Source organism: Hippopotamus amphibius, chromosome 11 (assembly GCF_030028045.1).
Source record: "Hippopotamus amphibius kiboko isolate mHipAmp2 chromosome 11, mHipAmp2.hap2, whole genome shotgun sequence".
In the NCBI taxonomy this organism is placed as follows: Eukaryota; Metazoa; Chordata; class Mammalia; order Artiodactyla; family Hippopotamidae; genus Hippopotamus; species Hippopotamus amphibius.
In genome coordinates, this window is record NC_080196.1 from 87,541,164 (window position 1) to 87,564,677 (window position 23,514).

A 23,514-nucleotide genomic window follows, 5' to 3' on the forward strand; every position below is an offset into this window, starting at 1 on the left:
CCTTGCTGGAATGATGGAAACATATCCAATTGAGATCTTTTCACAGAGATGTGAGTTGTACAGATATACGCAGTCCTTAAAACTCATTCATTTGTGCACTTCACCTTATGTAAATTACACCTCAAAGAATTAAAAGCCAAAAAAAAAATTGATCGGGAGTCAGAGGAATAATGGGAGGGAGGCAGTCACTAGAAGGAACAGAGGAAGGCAAGCCTTGAAAATGGATATGGTCTTGGAGTCCTGGGGGAGGCAGAGAGATGAAAAAGAAGAAGGGGCAGATCCAAGCACCCAGCAACCTCCCAAAGACCCAGAGTGTAAGGTTTAATAATGCTCAAATTGTAAAGCGGTAAATAGCATTCAAGGTTTCATCAATGGATTAGTACGTGCACCATAAAGCCACTTTTATCTTTAAGACAAAAATTTTGCCAGATCCAGCAGGAAGCACATGTGTGTCACATCCAGGAGATGTGTGAGGCCAAAAAATAAAAAAAAACAGTCTTGTTGTGATGTCAGCAGGCAGTGCAGACCAGATGGGGTCGTGGGTTCAGAGAAGAAGGAAACCTCCGGGGCTGCCTGGTGGAGGGTAACTCCACTGTTTCCAGCTCCCCCAACCCACCCCGGACACTCAGGTCTGGTCTCTCTCAATCCAGGCACATGTACTCCTCCTTCCCGCCCAGCCCTGAGGCTCATGTTGCAGGGGCCTCTGAGAACTTGTTTCCAGCGACCTTTTCTACCACATGGCCGCTAGGTAGAAGGGGAAGGCAGAGGGGAAGCAAAGGGTGCCTGCAGCCTCCAAAGCCACCACCAGAATTACAAGTGCTACCACCAGAGCATCCCCACATCCAGTGTGTGCTGCATCTCACATCCGTCCTATCATGATGTCTGTTACACAGTTTCAGTTTCTCTGGATGTGAGCTCCAAGGATCACCTGTGCCAGAATCACCCAGGCAACTTGGTAAACAGGCAGACACCCAGGTCCCCCCCCCCCCCCCCCCCCCCGGACTTGCTGACTCTGAACCTGGGGTCAGGGAGTCTCTGCTTTTTACGCTCCTCCAAGGACTGTAATACCGTTTGAGAACTGCTGCCACAGAAATTACAAAAGAGGACAGAACAATCATGGCTCCTGCCTCGAGGAAAGCAGGGAACTTGCACGTGAAACTAGAGAACACTGCAGAATGGGGCAGGAAACAATGACTGCTAGTAAATGCAAAGGAGAGGCCAGAGAAGACTCTCCATGGTTTGCATTTCATTTTATAACCTCCAACTTTGAGTAAAAAATGCAAATTGGCTCTGCTGCCCTTGGGAAGCCCAGAGAGCTCCTCTAGAATGAGGAGAAGGCACTGACTTTGCATTGCACACAAAGCCTGTGTTTGTTTGAAGATTGGCCATGGATGTGTTAATGTGCTGTACTTTGCATTAAAGGGCCACAATATGCTCCCAATAAACCCGGTGAGACAGGAGCTATTTCCATGTTTATAGCTGGGGAAAATAAGACACAAGGAAGAGAAGTTCTCCTTATCACTTTCTCCAACCACAATGAAAGATTTTAACTCTCAACCAACAACAGTATCCAAATCTCCGTTATTTATTAAAAGCTATATGGCAACAGAAGACTTGGGATAAAGACCAAGGACTTCATCTTACCTCCCTCTGCTGTCAACCTTGATCTTCCTTTCCTACTTTCTTTCCTATCTTATTTACCGGAAGAGGTAAAACCAAATGGGTCAAACTCACCTAATCTGCAAATATGGACTGATTATTGTTAATTAATATTACTAATTCGGGCTGACACACATCAAATGCTTGCTGCGTTCCCAACAGCATACCAAGTATTTTGCATGGGACATCTTGCTTAATTCTTTTAATACTCCTATGACATAAGTATAATTACTATCTTCATTTTACAGAGCAAGAAACTGCAGCTCTGTGTTCTGAAACCACTAGACCACACAGCATCTCTTGTTTGAGGATAAGAACCAAATCTAACTTTTTGCCAGTTAGCCTACTTCCCTACAATTCTAAATGGGACCCATGCAGGCTTTAATGCCACACTTGGGTTTGAGCCCCAGTTCTGCCACACACAAGCTATGTGACTTGGAGCTAATAGCTCAGTCCCTCCTTACCAGACTATAAAATGGGGATATCGGAAGGACCAAATGAGATAAGGTGCTTTGAGTTTGCCAAGTGCTTCACAAACTAAAGGAATTAAGGGAGATACATCAAGATCTTTCAAGACCAGGACACATAAACAAAAAAAGCATATGTGCTTGAACAATAAGATTTTTTTTTCATTGAAAGCAGACAACAGTGAAATAAATGTAGCTGTTAGCTATTCAAAAATAAGTATGTCGTCATCTGAGGAAGCAGATGGAAAGGTGTCAGGGATACCTCAGCAAAGGAGACGGAAATTGCCACTTTTCAGCCATGTTTTCCTAAACCTAAAGTCAAAGTCACTACAATGGTTGTGCCCTGAAGCCTTCTCTTAAGCAATAATAATGGATTGTGAAGGCAAGAAAGAAACCCCACCCTAGTCCCACGTATGAGCCCAAAGCATGTTTCCCTCACCCCCTACAGCCCTCGCTCAGACAGCCCTAGGTCTGTCCAGCCTGGATCCACACTTGACATTTTCACATGTCTAAGCATCCCTCCTATCAAGTCAGCAGGTCAATTATAAAGACAACTCCACTAAACTGAAAATATTTTAAGTGAAAGTAAAACCTAAGAAAGTAACTACACATGCAAAAACTCTGCATAATAAAAAAAAAAAAAAAAGACTAGCTGTATATGCACCCAAATGCTGGAAGCAATTCTCTTCTTAGCAAGCTTCTGTATTTTTTACATTTTCTATATTGTACTTACATAGCTTTTATAATCTGAAGTCTTTCTCCCCATGTCCATCCCTTAATGGTGGCAAATTGAAGTCTCCTTTCTCTCTCATGTGCTCCCAGGCCCCACGAAAATAACAAATGATCCACAGCAACAACAGAAAATAGGAAAGGGCCCAATGAGGAAAGTGCATGTTTGTAGGAATTTCTACAATATAAAAAGCACATAGGATTAGATGGGCAGAGGACAGAAGCCAGTATTCCAAATTGCATAAAACAGAAGAAAGCCCACAAACATTCCCAGCAAAGCCCTAGAAAATCCCAAGCTCAAATCAGCAGGGGCTGAAACTGGAGCAGCCATGGAGATACTGGGAGGGTGTCCGTAAGACACTGGGAACCCAGCCAGTGCCTTGCTCCAGAGCAGCTAATTCTGACCTTTGTGCCAGAGCCGCAGCTGGTGAGGACTCCACCCTGCAGCGGGCTCCTTGCACGGACATGAAGACCAGAACAGCAACAGGGCACTGTCCCTAGGCACCGTCAAAGCTTGCATTGTAAAAATTGAAAGAAAAAGAAGGTTCTGCACAGTTCTCAAGTCCTGTAAATGCCCTTCACTTCCAGGGTAACACTTTTCCATTGTCTCATGCCAGACAGAGGCAAAAATATCAGAAATTGTTATTATTTTTAGATTATACAATTATCTACTTTGAAAACCAGAGATTATCAAGTGAAATGCTAGGAACTGAATTAAGTATTTTTTAAAAAATCAATAGTTTCCTTATATATCAACAATAACACTTAAAAATGTAGTTTAAAATGCAAAATCCTATTCACAATGCCAATAAAACCTATAAAATACCTAGTAATAAGCCTTTTTCAAGAAAGACTATAAAACATTACTAAAAAAGATTCAGACAAAGATATCAAAACATCTAGAAATATATCCTAGTCCAAGATGGGAAAGTTCAGTATTGGAAAGATTCAGTTCTCCCCACATAAACCTATAAAGTTAAAATAATTTCGATCAAAATCTTAATGGAATTTCTTTTTAAATTTAAGTTCATTCTAAAACCAACTTAAAAAGAGGAGATGAATGAAAACAGACCCTAAAATGCTGAAAAGATGAATAAGTGAAGACTTACCCTACCATATAAAAAACAGTGTAAAGTAGCCAAAATTTTTTAAAGTACTATGTTACTGACATTGAGAATTAATAATCAGGTAAATAAAATACAAACAATAGTCCAGGAATGGCCTTATGTATGTATGGGGATTTAATATATCATAAAGGACGCATTTATAACCAGAAAGAAAATGATGCCTTGTTCAATAAATATTATTGTAACAATGACTGTTCATTTGGCCAAAAATTAAATATTGAGCCCTTTCTAACACAGTACTCTAAAATGAATATCTGATGAATTAAAGGTCTAAACATGGAAATCACAAACATGTAAGAAGAAAATATAGAATGTATATATTTTTTAAATATTGAGGTAAGAGATTTTTTTCTAAGTATGACTCCAAACTTAGAAGAAAAGACTAATAGATTAGCCTATTCTGAAAATACAGCTTACCTAAATTGACCCCATTTGAGATAGAAAGCTGGGACTGGCCAAATTTCTTAGAAGAAACAGAGAAAGTAATCAAAGAGCAGTAAAAAGCAACAGAACTGGATGTTTTCACAGGAGAATGGAACTTTACCAAACCTTTAGTGGAAAAAAAACATATTCCTAAGGTCCATAAATTGATTGGAAATGAAAGGCAATGTATTAATTAACTTTATAAAGCAAGTATAAAACAATACTTTAACTCAGGAGGGTATAAAAAAAGAAACTTACTAATATCCAATACCACCTTAAGAAGAGACTATACCATGACTAAGTGGGATTTATTCCAAGAATGAAAAGTTGGTTGAATACGAGGAAATTTATTAACCTAATAAGTTATTTTAATAAATCAAAAAGATAGCTACATGGAAAAGAATCAAATTAAGGACTTCCTAGGTGGCGCAGTGGTTAAGAATCCACCTGCCAATGTAGGGGACACATGTCGGATCCCTGCCCCAGGAAGATACCACATGCCACGGAGCAACTAAGCCCATGCACCACAACTATTGAGCCTGTGCTTTAGAACCCGTGAGCCACAACTATTCAGTCCACGTGCCGTAACTACTGAAGCCCATGGGCCTAGAGCCTGTGCAAAAGGAGAAGCCACCACAATGAGAAGCCCGCACACCACAATGAAGTGTAGCCTGCGCTCGCTGCAACTAGAGAAAGCCCATGTGCAGCAACGAAGACCCAACACAGCCAATAAATAAATAAATAAATAAATTTATTTTTAAAAAAATAATAAAATTAGAACATTCTCTAATACCAGATACAAAAATAAATTCAAGATGAACTGAAAACCTAAACATAAAACCAGAAACTATCAAACTCCTCAAGGAAAACAGAGGCAGAACACTCTCCGACATTAATAGCAGAAATATCTTTTTGGATCTGTCTCCTAAAGCAAAGGAAATAAAAGCAAAAATAAACAAATGGAACCTAATTAAACTTAAAAGCTTTCACACAGCAAAGGAAACCACTGACAAAACCAAAAGACAACCTACTGAATGGGAGAAAATATTTGTAAATTATATGACCAATAAGGGATTAATATCCAAAATATATAAACAGCTCATACAACTCAATGTCAAACAAACAAACAAACAAGCAAAACCCTATTAAAAAATGGGCCTACATGAAAAGATGCTCAACATTACTAATCATCAGGGAAATGCAAATCTAAACCACAATGAGATGGTCAGAATGGCCATCATCAAAAAGAACACAAATAACAAATGTTGGCAAGAATGTGGAGAAAAGGGAACCCTTGTACACTGTTAGAGGGAACATAAATTGGTGCAGCTACTATGCAAAACAGTACGGAGACTTCTCAAAAAAACAAAAATAGAACTACAGTTTGACCCAGCAATTTCATTCCTGGGTATATATCTGAAAAGAAGAACAAAAACACTAAGCCAAAAAGATACATGCACCTCAATGTTTATAGCAGCATATTGCCAAGATATGGAAGCAACCTAAGTGGTGTCCATCAACAGATGAATGGATAAAGATGATATGCTGTGTAAATACATACATACACACACACACACACACACACACACACACAGTGAAATACTATTCAACCATAAAAAAAGAATAAAAATTTTCCATTTGCAGCAATGTGGGTGGACTTGGAGGGCATCATGCTAAGTGAAATAAGTTAGACAGAGAACGACAAACACTATATGATATCACTTATACGTGGAATCTAAAAAATACAACAAACTAGTTAATATAACAAAAAAGAAGCAGACTCACAGATACAGAGAACAAACTAGTGGTTACCAGTGGGGAGAGGGAATGGGAGAGGGGCGATATGGAGATGGGGGTTGGGAGGTACAAACTACTAGGTATTGGGTTGCAGGGATATGTTTCACAGTCCAGGGAATATAGCCAATATTTTGTGACGGCTATAGATGCAGTGTAACCTTTGAGAATTGTGGATCACTATGTTGTGCATCTGTAACTTGTATGGCATTGTGCAACATCTATACTTCAGTAAAAAATAAAATTAAAAAAAAGAGAAAAATCATGACTTTCTCCATAGATGCCTGCGGTAGGCTGAATAATGGACCCCAAAGATACCTAGGTCTTAATTCCTGGACTCCATGAATTTTACCTTATACAGGAAAAGAGTCTTTGCAGATATGATTAAGTTAAGGACATCAAAATGGGGAGATTATCCTGGGTTAGCTGGGTGCGCCCTAAATGCAATCACAAATGTTCTTATAAGAGAGAAGCAGAGGGAGATTTGACACAAAAAAGGAAAAAGCATGTGACCGTGGAGGTGATGTGGCCACAAGCCAAGAAATGCCAACAGCCACCAGAAGCTGGAAAAGATAAGGAATAGATTCTCTCCTAGAGCTTCCAGAGGACGTGTGGCCCAGCAGACACTTTGACTTCATCTCAATGATACTGATTTTGTACTTCTGACTTCCAGACCTGTAAGAGAATACATTTCTGCTGTTTTAAGCCACCAAATTTGTGGTGATTTGTTAAAAACAGCCACAGGAAAGTAATGCAAGGCCAAAAAAGCTTTTGACAGTATTCAACACCCATTTCTGATTTTAAAAGAAAGTCAAGAAAATAGGAATTGATGGTACTTTCTTAAGATGAATATATTGAATATATATTCAGGCCCGTATCTCCACAACTTTATACTGGAGGTATTAACCAATGCAATCTGAGAAGATAAATTAATTAGAAACATAAGCACCGGAAAAGAAATAAAACCACCTTTCCTTGCAAATCCATAGAGATGGAAAGTAGTTTAGTGGTTGCCAAGGGCTGGGAGGGAGAGGGAAATGGGGAATTTCTGCTAATGAACATGGAGTTTCTTTTGGGAGTGACAAAATGCTCTAAATTTAGATAGTGATGTTGGTTTCACAACTCTGTGATATATTGAAAACCACTGAACTGTACACTGTAAAATGATGAATTTTATGGTGTGAATTATATGTCAATAAAGCCATCTTACAAAAAAAAAAAAGTCAGTTCTTAGCTACTTTTAAAATGCAATGCTGGGGAATTTCCTGGTGGTCCAGTGGTTAGGACTGAGCGCTCTCACTGCAGGTGCCCTGATCCGGGAACTAAGATCCTGTGGGCCACGTGGTGTGGCCAAAATACTACTACTACTACTACTACTAATAATAATGCTATCCCAATAAAAATACTAACTAGTTTTTTTTTTAAGTAGTAAACAAATGGAAAATGTAAAAATGCAAAAATAGCAAGGAAAAAACTGACAAAAGTTATGAGGGAAGCCAGCCCTACCAGACATTTAAACATATTATAAATGCTCCATAATTAAAACAGTGCAGTACTGGTGCATAAATAGTCAAGCAGACAAGTGGAATGGAATATAAAGTCCAGAAATAGACCCAAGTACACAAGGAAATTTAATATATGCTAAAGGTAGCTTCTCACATCACTGGGGCAAAAATGGAATTTTTCATAAGTGGTTCTGGGTCAACAGTTAGCCACTTAGAAAAATGATAAAAATAGATCCAAACCCCATACTATACACAAATTCAAAATAGATCAGAGACCTTAATAGAAAAACATGAAACCATACAAGTACTAGAAGTAAACATTCAAGAAGTTTTTCTAATCATTAAAATCCAACTGCAATAAAAGCTTCATAGATTTGATCACCTAGGGAGTTCCCTGCCAGTCCAGAGGTTAGGACTCTGAGCTTCCACTGCAGGGGGCATGGGTTTGATCCTTGATTGGGGAACTAAGATCCCAAATGCTGCACCATGGCTAAAAAAAAAAAAAATTGATCACCTAAAAATAAAAACTTTTTCATAGCAAAAATAATAATTAACAACATAAAGATCACTGAAGAAGTTAGAGAATATCAAACGTAACAGAATAACAGCTAAAGTACTAATATCCCTAATATATAATTCTTTAGAACTGATGGAAAAGAACCCAAAAATGGGCAAGAAATATGAACAGATGATTTACTTTGTGTGTATGTATTCCTTATATATATAGAAAAAATACAAGCTCACACACAAAAAAGAGAAATGCAGATGAAAACAACTGAAATACCATTTCTCACCCATCAGAATGACAAAATTAACAGGTGTGACAACACGTTCTGTTGCTAAGAATGTGGGAAACAGCCACTCTCATATATCACTGGTGAGAATGAAAACTGGTTCAACACTATCTAACCAAACCATTTATGTATTCCCCCATTTTTTTTTTAAGATTTTTTTTGATGTGGACTATTTTTAATGTCTTTGTTGAATTTGTTACAGTATTGCCTCTGTTCTTTGTCTCAGTTTTTTGGCCATGGGGCACTGGCATGGGCACATGGGATCCTAGCTCCCCAACCAGGGATTGAACCTGCACCCCCTGTGCTGGAAGGTAAAGTCTTAACCACTGGACCACCAGGGAAGTCCCTGTGTTTACGTTTTGATCCAGCTATCCCACTTCTAGGAACGTACCTTGAAGATACAGCTCCAGCAAAACCAAAATACACACGCACAGGTTACTCACTGCAGTACTGTTTGTACCTGGGAAATTTTGGAAACAACCTAAGTGCTCACACATAGGAAAGTGTTTGATAAACTATGGTACATCCACACAATGGAGTTCTATGCACCTATGAAAAAGAATGAGGAATATCTCTAAGAACTGATGTATCGTTCCAGTCTATATGTTAAAGTGAAGAAAGCAAAGGGTAAGTTTTTACACCAAAGAAACTGGCAAAGGCTGCAAATCAGAGTTTTTACCCACTGGAGAGACACTTGTTAACCATTTACCAGCACGCCAATGGAAGGGATTTGGAAACATAGCAAGCAGGGCAAGGCCAGAATAACCTTGTGATGTTGGAATGGAATTGGAGGTATCATTATGGATACGTTATTCCCTTACTCTGTTGAGAGAGACTAGAAATAATGACATGAAGGGGCAATGAGCATAACTAGAGCACAAATCCTGGTTTCTAAATACTATTCTCTACTAAAAGGAACCTGGGCTCTTCAGAGAAACGGAAAATTCCAGGACTGGGGCAGAGAAATGTCATATTAAGCCTGTAACATCTTGTGCCCAAAAGCCCAAAGAATGATGGGGATATACCAAAAGGACAAGGGGGACTTCCTGGGTGGTGCAATGGTTGGGGGTCGCCTGCCAGTGCAGGGGACTCAGGTTCAAGCCCTGCTTTGGGAGGATCCCGCATGCCACGGAGCGGCTGGGCCCGTGTGCCACAACTGTTGAGGCCCATGTGCCTGGAGCCCATGCTCCACAGCGGGTGGTGGGGGGGGGGTGTGCCTCAGTGAGGGGCCCGCACACCATGGCGAGGGGTGGCCCCCGCTTGCTGTGGCTGAAGAGGGCCCATGTGCAGCCACGAAGACCCAACGCAACTGATAAGCAAATAAAATTAATTAATTAATTTAAAAAAAAAGGACAAGGGATCCAGGACAATAGGATCCAGTTTAAAGGGGATCCCCACTGTCGAAATCTGGGACAATCTGAGCATCAAGATAAATAACAATATAATTGTAACATATTATAATCCATTGAACAAAATAAGAATCCACAAGTCCATACTAACGGAGAAAGAGAGATGCAGAGGGAAAGAGAGAGAGAAAGAGAGAAAGAGGCTCTTCCTTACAGTACAATGCCAACTTTATAATGTAGATGGAATTAGAAAATCACCATACAAAGACTTGCACATAAATGTTCACAGTAGCTTTACTTGTAATAGCCAAAAACTAGAAATAACCTAGAAGTCCATCAAAGGTCAATGAGCATACAAACTATATGTCCATAAAATGCAATACTACTCAGTAATAAAAAAAGAACATACTATTAATACACACAGCAAAATGGATAAGTCTCAAAATAATTATGGTAAATGAAGGAAGCCAGGCAAAAAAAGAGTATTTGTGTTCCAATTATATAAATAATAGAAAGTGCAACGAATCTATAGTGACAGAAAGCAGATCAGTGGTTGCCTGGAACAGGACTGATGAGGTAGGAGGGATTTCAAAGGGGCATACAGGCAGTTTGGGGGTGATGGATATGTTTCCTATCTACTATCTTAATTGTGGTCATAGTTTCACGGGTGGGACACACATGTCAAAATACATTAATCTGTATACTTAAACATGGGCAGTTTATTATACGTAAATTATTCTTCAATAAAATTGCTAATATTTAAAAATCACTATTTAGCAACCATCCTAAATAGTTGATTAACAGTAATAATTGATTCAGGCAAGAATAATCAACGGATGTTAAAACTAATGGATGAAAGTTTGAGTAAAGTGGTATGTTTACATATTTTCAAGTATCTTCCCATAATTACGAAGAGGAAAGTGGTAATTTTACAGTGGAGAAACCTAGAAAACACCACTGCAGTAGGCTGAATAATGGCCCCCCGAAAGATGTCCACCACCTAATCCCCAAACCTGTGAGTATGTTTCCCTACATGACAATAAGGACTTCACAGGTGATTAAATGAAGGATCCTGTTATGCAGAGATTATCCTCGATTATCCGGGTGGGCCCAGTGAAATCACAAGGCTCCTCATAAGAAGGAGGCAGGAGAGTCCGAGTCAGAAATGTGAGGACAGGTGCAGAGGTCAGAGAGAGCTTAGAAGCTGCTGTGCCGCTGGCTTGAAGGGAGGAAGGGATCACAAGCCAGTGAATGCAGGCAGCCTCAAGAAGCTGGACAAGGCAAGAAGATGCTCTAGAGCCTCCAGAGGGAACCAGCCTTGCTAACATCTTGATTTTAGACAAGTGAAACTCATTTCAGACATCTGACCTCCAGAACTATAAGATAATAAATTTGTGCTGTTTTAAGCACTAAACTTGTGTAATTTGTTACAGCAGCAACAGGAAACTAACAAAACCACCTAACCAAAGGGGTCAAAGTTAACACTGCCAGTAACAGGACAAATAAATATCACATGCCTCTGATATTGAGACTAACACAGCATCACTTATGTGCAGCTCATGCCAAAATTAGCTTGAATCTAATCATAAGGAAATGCGCAAACTCAAATTGAGGGACATTCTACAAAATAACTGTCCTATACTCTTCCAAAAATGTCAGTGATAAATAACAATGACTGAAGAACTGTTCCAGATTAAAGAAGACTGAAGAGACCAGACTAAAATCAACACAGAATCCTCGATCAAAAGAAATGTTTTCTTCCTCTGTTATAAGGACATTATTGGGACAATTGGGACAATTTAAGTAGGGTCTATATATTAGCTAATAGTATCATATTATCATCACACTGTGATTATGCAGGAAAATATCCTTATATTTAGGAAATACACAATGAAGTATTTGTGAATAAAGGGAAATCATGCCTGCAACTTTACTTTTAAGTGGTTCAGAAAAAATAAATGTGTGTGAGTATATTTTATGTGTGGATATATACACAAACATCTATATGTATGTATGTGTACATATATATGTATATATGTGTATATATATGTTTATGTGTGTGTATATATATACACATACATAGAGAGGGAGCAGGAGAGAAAACAATGTGTTAACATTTGAGGAATCCTAGTGAAAAGTATATAGGAATTCCCTGTACTATTTTAAAATTTTTCTGTAAATCTAGAGTTGTCTTTCAAAGTTAAAAATTCCCCATAACAGAAGACACTCTAAACAAAGTAAAAAGACAGATGACAAATTGAGAAGAGCAGAAATATTTAATCAAGGATTAATGCATCTAATGAGCATCTAAAATCAATCACATAAAGATGAACAATCAACTTTTTTCAAATAGGTAAGAGATACAAACAGTGCTCTTTTTTTTTTTGATGGTTAGCATTTTATTTATTTATTTATTTATTTATTTATTTATTTATTTACTTATTTATTTACTTATTGGGTGCATTGGGCCTTTGTTGCTGCTCACGGGCTTTCTCTAGTTGTGGTGAGCAGGGGGCTACTCTTCATTGCAGTGCTCAGGCTTCTCATTGCGGGGGCTTCTCTTGTTGCGGAGCACAGGCTCTAGGCATGTGGGCTTCAGTAGTCGTGGCACACGCACTTAGTTGCTCTGCCACATGTAGGATCTTCCTGCACCAGGGATGGAAACCGTGTCCCCTGCATTGGCAGGTGGATTCTTAACCACTGCACCATCAGGGAAGCCAAATGGACAGTGCTCTTAAAAAGAAAAACAAGGACATCCCTCGTGGTCCAGTGGCTAAGACTCCACACTCCCAATGCAGGGGGCCAGGGTTTGAACCCTGGACAGGGAACTAGAGCCCACATGCTGCAACAAAGAGTTCACATGCCACAACTAAAGATCCCATATGCTGCAACTAAAGATTCCGCACGCGCAACAAAGATCCTGCATGTGGCAAGGAAGATCCCATGTGCCACAACTAAGACCCAGCACAGCCAAATAAATAAATAAATATTTTAAAAAAGAAGAAAAACAGATGGCAATAAACACTTTAAAAAAAGAGAATCAATATTATCAATAATCAAAAAATGCAAACAAAAAACAAGATATAAATTTTCACCCATCAGGTTGGGATAGGTTGAAAATACCAAGCACTGGCAAAAAAGTATAGGACAACAGTCACTGGCAGGACTGTACATTGGCATAACCTTTCTGAAAGACAAATAGGCAATATCGATTAAAATTTTAAATGTGTATAGCCTTTACTAGTAGAAATTCATCCTATATAAATAACTACACAGATCTGAAAAGATACATACATGAGGGTCTCATAATGACAAAGAATTAGAAACAACCTAAATATCCAGCAATAAAAATTGTTTAATTATGACAATCATACAGTGGAAAACTGAATAGATATTAGAAGAAAGCAGAATTACACATAGAAACAAAAAAGATACTCACAATATATTGTTACAAGAAAAATAAGTTGCATATATGAGCCCATAATAGGTGAGCTTATATATGTTAAGAAAAATGTATAGTTTCATTTTATATATAACAGCAAAGACAAAAGTCTAGAAGGAGACATACTTCACATTTACTAGCGGCAACCTCTATTTCTGAACTGATGGGATTCCTATAACAAAACTGGACATAAAACTAGAAACAAGTTCATATTTTACTAAATACAGATTAATTCATATTATGCATGGTGAGATCATGGCTTTTTGAAAGATGACTACCCCTGTAAATTTAACACAGACGGCATAAGATTTAGAAGATGTCTATGTTCAGAAAGTTGGCTAATGTCTGGCATTACTCATCTGACCTTTAACATGATCCAAATCTCACACACATGTGTACATGCACACACAAACACACACACACACACACATAACCTTCAGGGCCATGAGACATTTGACTTATAAATCCCCTGGGAGAGAAAATATGAGAATTGAAGATGGGTGTTTTAATTCATAGGGAACACTAGACTACCCCAAGAGCACTACTAATGTTAGTGCTACGACTTTTCTAGTTAATAAAAATAAGTTGAAGATTTGTAGTTTACCCTGAGAGGTGCATGACTGTACACACCATAGGGTAAAAACTAGTGACGTGTCAATGCCCAGAAACACAGACTCCAAAGTCCTCTTCCTGGTCCATGGCATTCCTGAGAATCCCTAGATATGCCCGGGACACTGCCCAGGCCTGGGAGGCAAGTACCAGAAAGAGGTTGTACCCGAAACTGAAAGTAGGTCCTCAAATGTGGGACCAACAAACTCCAAGAGAACAACAAACTCTAGCAGTCCTGCCAGGAAAGCCAAGAAAGCAAGCCAGTTGAAAAACCAAATGTACCGCCACTACTGTCAAGAACAAATACAGCCAGGAATCCAAAGTAGGTCAAACCCAGGGGAATGTCCACAGTTACTGCACCAGCTGACTTGTATTCCTTCTCACTTCAGGTGGCAAGTTTGGGCTAAATCCATAAAAATTCCCAACAGCCTCCGACACACTTCATGTCACATCCCCACTGCAATACAATTTTGAAGGGCTTTAATCTCAATCTACTATCCTTCTGGTTGACCCCCTAGGCAAACCAGGTACTCAAAGGAGAATAAGTTTTCAAGTCTTAAGACAATGTATAACTGCGAAGACTCTCAGTCCTACCCCTGCAGAATTAATGGCTAGGATGAATTTCACTGTGGCTAACTGGGAAACCTCAGTTTAACTCCTTATCCTGTACTCAAGTAATCCAGATATTCAATTGCCTGGATTTTTTCCATGACAATTTATCTGAAGTACAGAAACTGCAGGTTAATAGAAAATATTTACTGTTAATAGCTTTTTTAAGGTAAAACCTGGCCTCAGTGCATTCATTCCTACTCAGTTTCCTACATCTTACCTCCATTTCTGAAACCCCAACGCATAATCAGAAAAGTCCTCAAAAAAATTCCCTTATATTCTCCGGACTTTGATTATCCCAAGCAAAAGTGGATTTACAATTTCTAACAGATTTTGAACCAAAAATGAATCAGGGTCCATTATCAATTGATCAGAAAGTATTGTTAGTCAGAACATCCCATTTCCTAAACAGTCTAGGTAATCAAAGAGTCTGTTTATTCGCCCACAGTGTTTCAGCCTTGGTGTGCTGGTATATCAGAGGACACCTTAGAGCTCAACCATGTAAGTAATCTCTGTCCTTTAATCAATGAAGAAACTGAGGCCCAGTCATAATAGTCTTAACAGGAATAGAAATATATAAATGCAAAAACTGTTACTCAATCAGCAACATGCAAATAAATGCCATAATCTCCAAATTTGCACATCCGGCTGATTAACTTTGATCCTGAGGAATAATACCAAATAATACATTTTTTTCATTCCAGAAATCACTCATCCTCTATACCTCAGTGATTCAGCTTTCCCTGACCCCTGAAATATGTGCCTCTTGTTTCTACTTGTTCCTACTGACTATAAAATTGACAATTTGTGTTGCCCTTGAGGCTTTTTCAAAGTTCTAATTTAAGTTTAGTAAAGTTTTAGATTTCGCTTATTTTTAGTTTCACCACTGCCATGTCACTGAGGCCAGCCCAAGTTCAGTATATTTCAGGCTTTCTGTACTTCCTGTCCATGACTTATGGGAATGAGAATGTCTTCAAATTTCAGACTTGTGTGTGTATTAAATGTCAGGATTTTAGAAGCAAATAAGGAGTAGTTCTTCCAGTACATGTTTATCTGAGTCACTGCCTTTTCTCCTTCTCTAACTCACTGATTTCTCATCCAGTGTGATCCAGTGAACATCTTGCGTGAATTTGGAGCCCAGAGGGTATCCAAGCATATTAGATGTGAAACACATGTTAAAATGACATTCAACTGAGCTAGATCAATGAATCTGACTCACTGAAACTAAATCTCAACTAAATCAAGTTTAAAACTTATGTCCATGCAAACATACACACAAATGTTGACAGCAGCTTTACTCATAATTGCCCCAAATTGGAAGAAACCAAGATGTCCTTCAATAGGTGAAAGGATAAACAAACTGTAGTACATACATACTATGGAATATTATTTGGCGATAAGAAGAGATGAGCTATCCAGCCACAAAAAGACATGGGAGAATCTTAAACGCATCTTGCTAAATGAAAGAAGTCAGTCTGAAAAACCTACATACCGCATGATTCCAACTATATGACATTCTGGAAAAAGCAAAACTATGGAGAAGATAAAAAGGTTGGCAGTTGCCCGGGGTTCAGGGGAGGCAAAGAAGGATGAATAGAGGATTTTTCAAGTTAGTGAAACTATTCTGTATGATACTGCTGTAATGGTGGATCCATGGCATCACACATTTGTCAAAACCCATAGAAAACGAAGAGTGAACCTTAATGTAAAGTATGAACTTTAGCTAATAACATTGGTGCAGTGATTGTAACACACTAATGCAAGATATCCAGGTGGACCCAATGTTAATCACAAGAGTCCTTAAGAGAGAACCAGAGTGACATGACTGCTGGCTTTAAAGATAAAAGAGGGCCACTAGCCAAGAAATGAGAGCAGCCTCTAGAATCAGGAAAAGGCAAGGAACAGATTTTCCTCTCGAGCCCTCAGAGGGAATGCAGCTCTAGAGACCCTTCAACTTTAGCCCAGTGAGACTTCTGCCAGCCAGACCTGTAAGATGATAAATTTGTGTTGTTTTAAGTCACCGAGTTTGTGGTAACCAGTTGTCACAGCAATAGGAAACACATACACTTCACCGTAGTCACCAGATCCTTAACTGTATGATATATGTATTTGGCCACCTTAGGTCTCACAGACTAGAATATAAACTCCCAAAATCTGGTGTCACCTCTAGTATAGAGTAGGTGCTCAGTAAACATTCATTAAAGGCAGCATTTCTCACCCCAACCCTAACAGGTATCATTATCCAGATGTTACAGATGCAGACACAGACTCAGAGAGATAACATCACTAGCCCAAAGTCACACAGCAATAGCATACCTAGCTGAGCAGAGGTTCAAAGCCACATTCACCGAGTGCCAAAGCCTGTGCCGCTGGGCCCTGACGATACTACTAGGGAATTAGCCTCATGAGAGAAGAACAGAGATCCCTGTGGGGGCACAGAGGAGGAGCATGGCCAGGGCTGGTCAGACCAGGCCTCACAGAAGGGGAGACATTCTGGAAGCCTTGAGGAAGAATTCTCTAGGTGGAAAAGCAGGGATGGAGGTGGTTATTTTTGTTTAGGTAATTTGAAACTTTTTTTTGTCCGTTAAGTAAAATTTAGGACCCGTGGGAATAGGAGAATATGGAAAGAGGAAGTTTAAAATCCGGAAACCATTAACAGAAGCTGGTTTGGGGCAAGGGGGGCGGGTCCCTAGAAAAGGCTCCCTCCGGGTGTAGGGCCTTTGGGCACATGGGTTTTTGAAGCAGATTTTCTTTCCCTTTCTTCCTCTGAACCTTGCAGGGTGGAATGCCTGACCCTGTGCCATCAGCTGACCACCCTGTCATGAGATAAAATCTGCTGCAACGTATACCTTTCTGCATAAACACTTATTTCATATTTGGAATATTTCCTTAGGCTTGATTGCCAGGAGAGGAATTACAGCGCCAAAGCCTATGATTGTTAAAACATGCAGCCAAATTCTTTCCAAAAAACTCATCAGCAATGACTGGAAGTGCTCACTTCCCTACATCTTCCCCAGAGGAAAGCACTGCACTTAATACACTTTTTTTTTTTTTTTAACTTGCTAAATGTGATAGGTGAAAAAATGCAACTTCAGTACTTTTTTAATTTGGATATTTTATTACTAGTGAGGTTAAACATCTTCCATATTTTTATAATATTTTCACTTTCTCACTTATGAATTAGAAAGATCACTATTAAAACAGGACAAGGCCAAAAGGTGGAGATAGCACATAGATAAATAAGTTTCTACCACAAGGGAAAACCTGATCTTTTTTTGGTTGCACCTTTCTTGTTGGATAAGTACCTACCGAGTCTAAGGTGAGCTTCCTCCCAAGTCTGGCTTCTCCAGGAGCCCCCTCTCCCACACCTTCCCCTCTTCCTTCTCTCTCGGCAGCAGAGATATGCTCTGTGATCAGGAGCCCCTCTGTGAATCCACAGCTCCAGCAGCCATGGAGGGGCTGGGAGAACAGAGAATCCTGAGGCTGTGCTGGTCCCACTTTCTATGTCCTCACCAACTTGAAGCCTGTAGCTGGTCAGGGAATTCCCATGGATCCCCACGTATGTTCTCCCAGATCCCCTCTCCCATCGCTCCCAGCCCACCCGAGCCGAGCCGGGGCCTCCCTTCTGCTGTGAACTGCCCTTTCCCAAAGGGCTTATCGCCTCCAAAAGATCCCTTCTGCCAGGAAGGACCCATTCCAACTAGGGCGAGGCAAGAAAGTCAGGACCATGCAAAAATACATGTTTTTCTTTAATATTTTGAAATTTTGTTCATCGTGGGGTTTTTTGCATTAATTTTGGTTTTTAAAAATACCGCATTACAGTATTATTTATCTTGATTACTGAGGGTTTAGGATTTTTTTTGGCATCCTCTTAACTGTTATGCCCAAGGCAAGTACATTTCTCTAGTCCTGGTCCTGCCTTCCTCCCACCAGCAGAGACGCCTCTGTCCACCAAGGACCTCCCTCAGTCACATTAAGGTCCAGAGAACCTAGCCACTACATTTCTTGGGTGGGGAGACTAAAAACTTTTTTAAATTTACAGAATATCTGATTTTCCTACAATGAAAACATTAGCAAAAAAGAACACCTAAATCACCCATAATCTTGAAAATCAGAGATAATTTCCATTTACAGGCTTTTAAAAAATACAAAAATGCTGAGTTGAAGGGAGGAGAAACTGTATAACCTGCTGTTCCTTACCAGGATCATAAATACGCTTCTTCAACGGCTATGTGGACAAGCTATACAAGTATCTGTCTACCAGAAAAACCTCCAGAAAGTAACTCTATAACTTACCCCTGGAGGTTGGGATTTGAGGTGCTGAGGGAGGGACTCTGATGTTTTATGTTTTGGGGGCTTTTTCTTTTACAATCTATGCACCTGTATTGTTTTGCTATTTTACAATGAGCATGTGTCACATGCCTACTTTTAAAAATACCAATAGAGGGATGTTGCTGGTGGTCCAGTGGTTAAGACGTCACGCTTCCAATGCAGGGGGCACGAGTTCGATTCCTGGTTGGGAAACTAAGACTCCATGTGCCACGCAGCAAGGCAAAACAATAAAAAAAAAAATTAAAATACCAACAGAAATTAAAAACAAATGACTCATTGTATCTGCCAAGTGGTTCTCTACTTGTAGGCCAGATGGTGAGGAGAGGTCATTGTGCCGGTCTTGTCCTTTCACCAGTGTGTGTGGGAGCAGGAGGGGGTCTCCCCTGGATCTGAATCCCCCAGTCAGGTGAGGCCCCCCTCCCCTCTAAGAGGAAGCCCTGGCCTTGGCGCAGGCAGGTGGCAAGGCCCTCTTCCCTGCAGGCTGGTCTATGTCCCTCTGGGTTTGATGCTTTTATTCTGTGGTCTAAACAGGTGTATTTGCTCTTTTAACAATTTTTCTTTGTTAAAAACCTTTTAATGCTTTATTTTAAAAGTTACACTTCTTGTGGAAAAATGGAAAAGCACAGATAAGCTTTTGAAAATAATTATATTTTTCATATCACATGAAATCCCAGAGAAAACAATAGTTAACATTTTGCGGTACAATTCCCAGATATATTTTCCTTATGACATAAGACTATGTTTTCATATTTTTTAAATAAAAATGAGGTCTTATTTTATAAATTAGTAACTTTTTAAACTTAATATATTATAAATATCTTTCCTGGTGCTTCTTTGAAATCATAATTTTTAGGGATTAGGGACTATATTTCACTTGTTCTAACAATTCCTTAATTTTTTTACTTTAACTCCTCTCATCATTTTCATACATGATTTCAATTTTAGAAATAATTTAACTGCAAAAAAACACTACAATATTGACATACTAATACATTGCCGACAATTCCACCTCTTCCATCTGCGCCATGATGGCCCTAGGATTGGGCCAACCAGGCAGTATTAGCCTCACTGTACAACAAGAAGCCCAAGCCCAGAGTGGTTAGCAGGTGGCTTCCAGCAAGTCACCCACTCAGTCTGAGGTAGAGTGGAGTGCATCCCGCAAATGACACACAGCCCTGGCCAGGAGGGCGGTGGCTACCCTCAGCTGTCGGCCTCTCCCTCCCCACTTCCTGTTCTCTCCAAATCGCTCACAATTCCGTCTAAATAGCTGCAGTCTTGTTCACTCAGCCTGTCTCGGGACATCTGTCTTCCCAGGTTTCCAGCTTCCCCTTCTGCAGACCTCCCCACCCCACCCCTCACCCCCTCCAAAGGACTCATTTCTTTGCCCTCAGAGAGCAGACAGGCTCTGCTTGCCAAGCCCTTGGGCTCTGGGACCTTTCAGTTTAGTTGCTGCAGAAGAGGCTGCAGAGCTCACAGGCAGCTTCCTGGATCTGCAGCGTCTGCTCCTTTTGACACACAGCTGAGGATGCCTGGGAGGCACATGAGGTCCCTCCTACACAGACTCCCCAGGAAAGGGCAACACCAGCCTAGGTCGGCTGGCCTCGGCCAGGACAATGGCCCTGGGCCACGGCCGGTCAGAATCAAAGCTGACCACTCTTCTGAGCAGGAATTGTGTGGGAATCCTGATTAAACAGGTAGGTGCTAACACAGGACTGGTAGCTGGGGAAGCCTGAGCTGGGGCAGACAGTCCATAGAACGGGTCAACTGTCCAGATCTGGCCATCAGCAGAGGAGCTGACAAATGCCTGAGAGCCTCAGTCTTTCTGTACCCCGAGGTCAGGACCTGACTCTCTCGGGATCCAGAAGGCCATGTCTGTGTTTGACAGCAGGGTATAGCCTCAAAGTAGATTCCAAGAGGTGGGGCCACCAAGGCCTGGAGCAGTGAAGGAACTGTATTTGTGGCCATTTATGAACCTGTCACTTTAAGCAGCTATTCTTTAAATAGAAAAAGGAGTGTTCAAACAGGAGTGGAGTTTAGCAGTATAGAGCAAGAGTGGAGAGGAAAGACCATGGTGACTTGTTTTCTCAGCATTTCGGCTGGCACCCATCGCGCAGCAAACCTTGGCCTGAAGATTAACCAGGCTCCGGCCCCTCAGAGGGCGGCCAGACTATCAGCTGTTTTCACTCAAGCAAGACCTTGAGGTACGGGTGGAGGCTCGGTCCCCCGACCCTAAGCAGCTTATTCAAGTACTCCCTCCAGCCCCGTGCCATGCCATAGCCGCCCTTGAGGTGATCTGGAAACACAGACTTCCTCATCTTATCACATGGCCGGCACCATCTCAGCACTTTTTAGGGACTGTTACCCCACCTGGGCCTGCCCCGTAATCCTGCCCCGCCAACCCACTCCTTGCAGCATGAGCAGAGCAGATGAGCCTGTTTCCGATCAGTGTCACACATGTGTGTTTGTTCCTTAACAAGGGCATAGGCCCCCCCGAGGGCAGGGGTCAGTCTTCTATCTAACCATAAAAAAAGCTCAAAGAAAAATAAGTGAATGTTTATCAAGATTTCAGCATGTGGAGGAGTCTTTTTTTTTTTAAATACATCATTATTGAAATATAATTGCTTCACAATGTTGCGCTAGTTTCTGCTGTACAACAAAGTGACTCAGCTCTATGTATACATATATCTCCATATCCCCTCCCTCTTGAGCCTCCCTTCCACCATCCCTATCCCACCCCTCTAGGTCATCACAGAGGACAGAGCTTATCTCCCTGTGTATGGAGCAGCTTCCCACTAGCTATCTGTTTTACCTTAGGTAGTGTATATATATCAATGTTATTCTCTCACTACATCCAAGTTTCCCCTTCTCCTCTTGTGTCCTCTAGTCCATTCACTACATCTGCATCTTTATTCCTGCTCTGTGTGGAGGAGTTTTTAAACCTTGATGTGCAATAAATGAAATTACAAAAGATTAGCTCAACAAATGACTGTATAAAGTGTTTTCAAAATACATATACATATTTAAGTACAATGATCCTTTTACAGACGAGGATACTAAGCTTAGGAAGGTTGAGTAATTTGAACAAGAATACATTCCTCAGCTTGAAAGGAGCAGAGCTGGGATTTCAACCCAGGAAAGTCCAAGGCAAAAGCTTGAGGAACGCCCTTCACTACTGCATGCTAGTTACTGGAGGCTAGAATGTGTGAATTACACACACAATTGCATATATACACACACATATACACAAGAATATACATTCAAATATTTGTAGTAAATGACAAGCAATATTTTTATCATTTCAAAAAACTTATATAGGGGCTTCTTAGGTGGTGCAGTGGTTGAGAATCTGCCTGCCAATGCAGGGGACAGGGGTTCGATCCCTGCTCCAGGAAGATCCCACATGCAGCGGAGCAACTAAGCCCACGCACCACAGCTAGTGAGCCTGCACTTTAGAGCCCGTGAGCCACAACTATTGAGCCCATGTGCTGCAACTACTGAAGCCCACGCACCTAGAGCCCGTGCTCCGCAACAAGAAGCCACGGCAATGAGGAGCCCGCACACCACAACGAAGAGTAGCCCCCACTCACTGCAACTAAAAAGAAAGCCCGTGAACAGCAGAAAAGACCCAACACAGCCAATAAAATAAATAAAATAAATAAATTAAAAATATATATATAGATTTATAAGTAAAGCATGAGAAAGGAAATAAAACCATTGTAAAGGTGGAAACACAACAAGAAAATAAACAATGTTCACTCTCCCTGGTGATAAAAATGCAAATGCAAGTTTAATAAGTAATCTGTTTTTGCTTATTAAATGGCAGGGAGGGACATCCCTGGTGGTGCAGTGGTTAAGAATCCACCTGCCAATGCAGGGGACATGGGTTCAATCCCTGGGCCCGGACAATCCCATGTGCTGCGGAACAACTAAGCCTGTGAGCCACAACAACTGAAGCCCGCACGCCTACAGCCTATGCTCCACAACAAGAGAAGCCACCACACTAAGAAGCCCACGTACCACAACAAAGAGTAGCCCCCGCTCACTGCAACTAGAAAAAGCCTGTGCACAGCAACGAAGACCCGACCGCAGTCGAAAAAAAACAAAAGAAAAGAAAAAAAAAACGAAAACAAAAACGAAACAAACATAAAAAAATGAGCAGGGAAAAAACCACACTGGCCATGGCTGATGTAGCGAAACTATCTTCACATATCTTTGGGGACACTAAGACTATGTCTGCCCTTTAGGAAGTCAGTTTGGTTCTATATAACAAAAGTTTTTAAATGTCCTACTGTTAATAAACCCTATTTTCAGTCATTCAACAGCTATTACTGTGAATCCATTATGTACCAGGCATTAACCCAAGTACTGCTAGAGGAAACAGACAGACGTGTGGGCCCTGACAATACAGGTGGCCATGCCAGCCCTGGAATGAATGGCTGGGGACCTCCTGTGTGTGAGAGATAAACATTGTTCTTGTTGAGGCCACTGTTGTTTTGGGTTTTTCTACTACTCATGGCTGAACCCAATCTTATTTATACAGAAGGTAAGGGAGCTTTCACCAGCTGGTGTCTGATTTCTTAGCGGAGTAGGAGGCAAGATCATGAAAACAGAGGAACAACGTGGAAGGGAAGGGGAGGTCTGAGTAGAGTGGAAAACAAAAGCAAACAAAAAAGAAAAT

The 23,514-nt window shown here is 40.6% G+C and overlaps 1 protein-coding gene across 2 annotated transcripts in view; it reads right to left on the bottom strand.

The window, feature by feature from the left end:
• Positions 1–23,514, bottom strand: part of PSTPIP2 (proline-serine-threonine phosphatase interacting protein 2) — an 80,666-nt gene that overhangs the window by 48,919 nt on the left and 8,233 nt on the right. Inside the window, exon 1 of one of the 2 annotated variants that reach the window (XM_057698292.1) lies at positions 2,860–3,063. The exons of the other annotated variant lie outside the window; for it this stretch is intronic. Coding sequence (XP_057554275.1) covers positions 2,860–2,898 — 39 coding nt within the window. The 5' untranslated portion in view covers positions 2,899–3,063. Of the gene's footprint in view, positions 1–2,859; positions 3,064–23,514 lie in introns of those variants that run through there. 2 annotated transcript variants of the gene reach the window in all.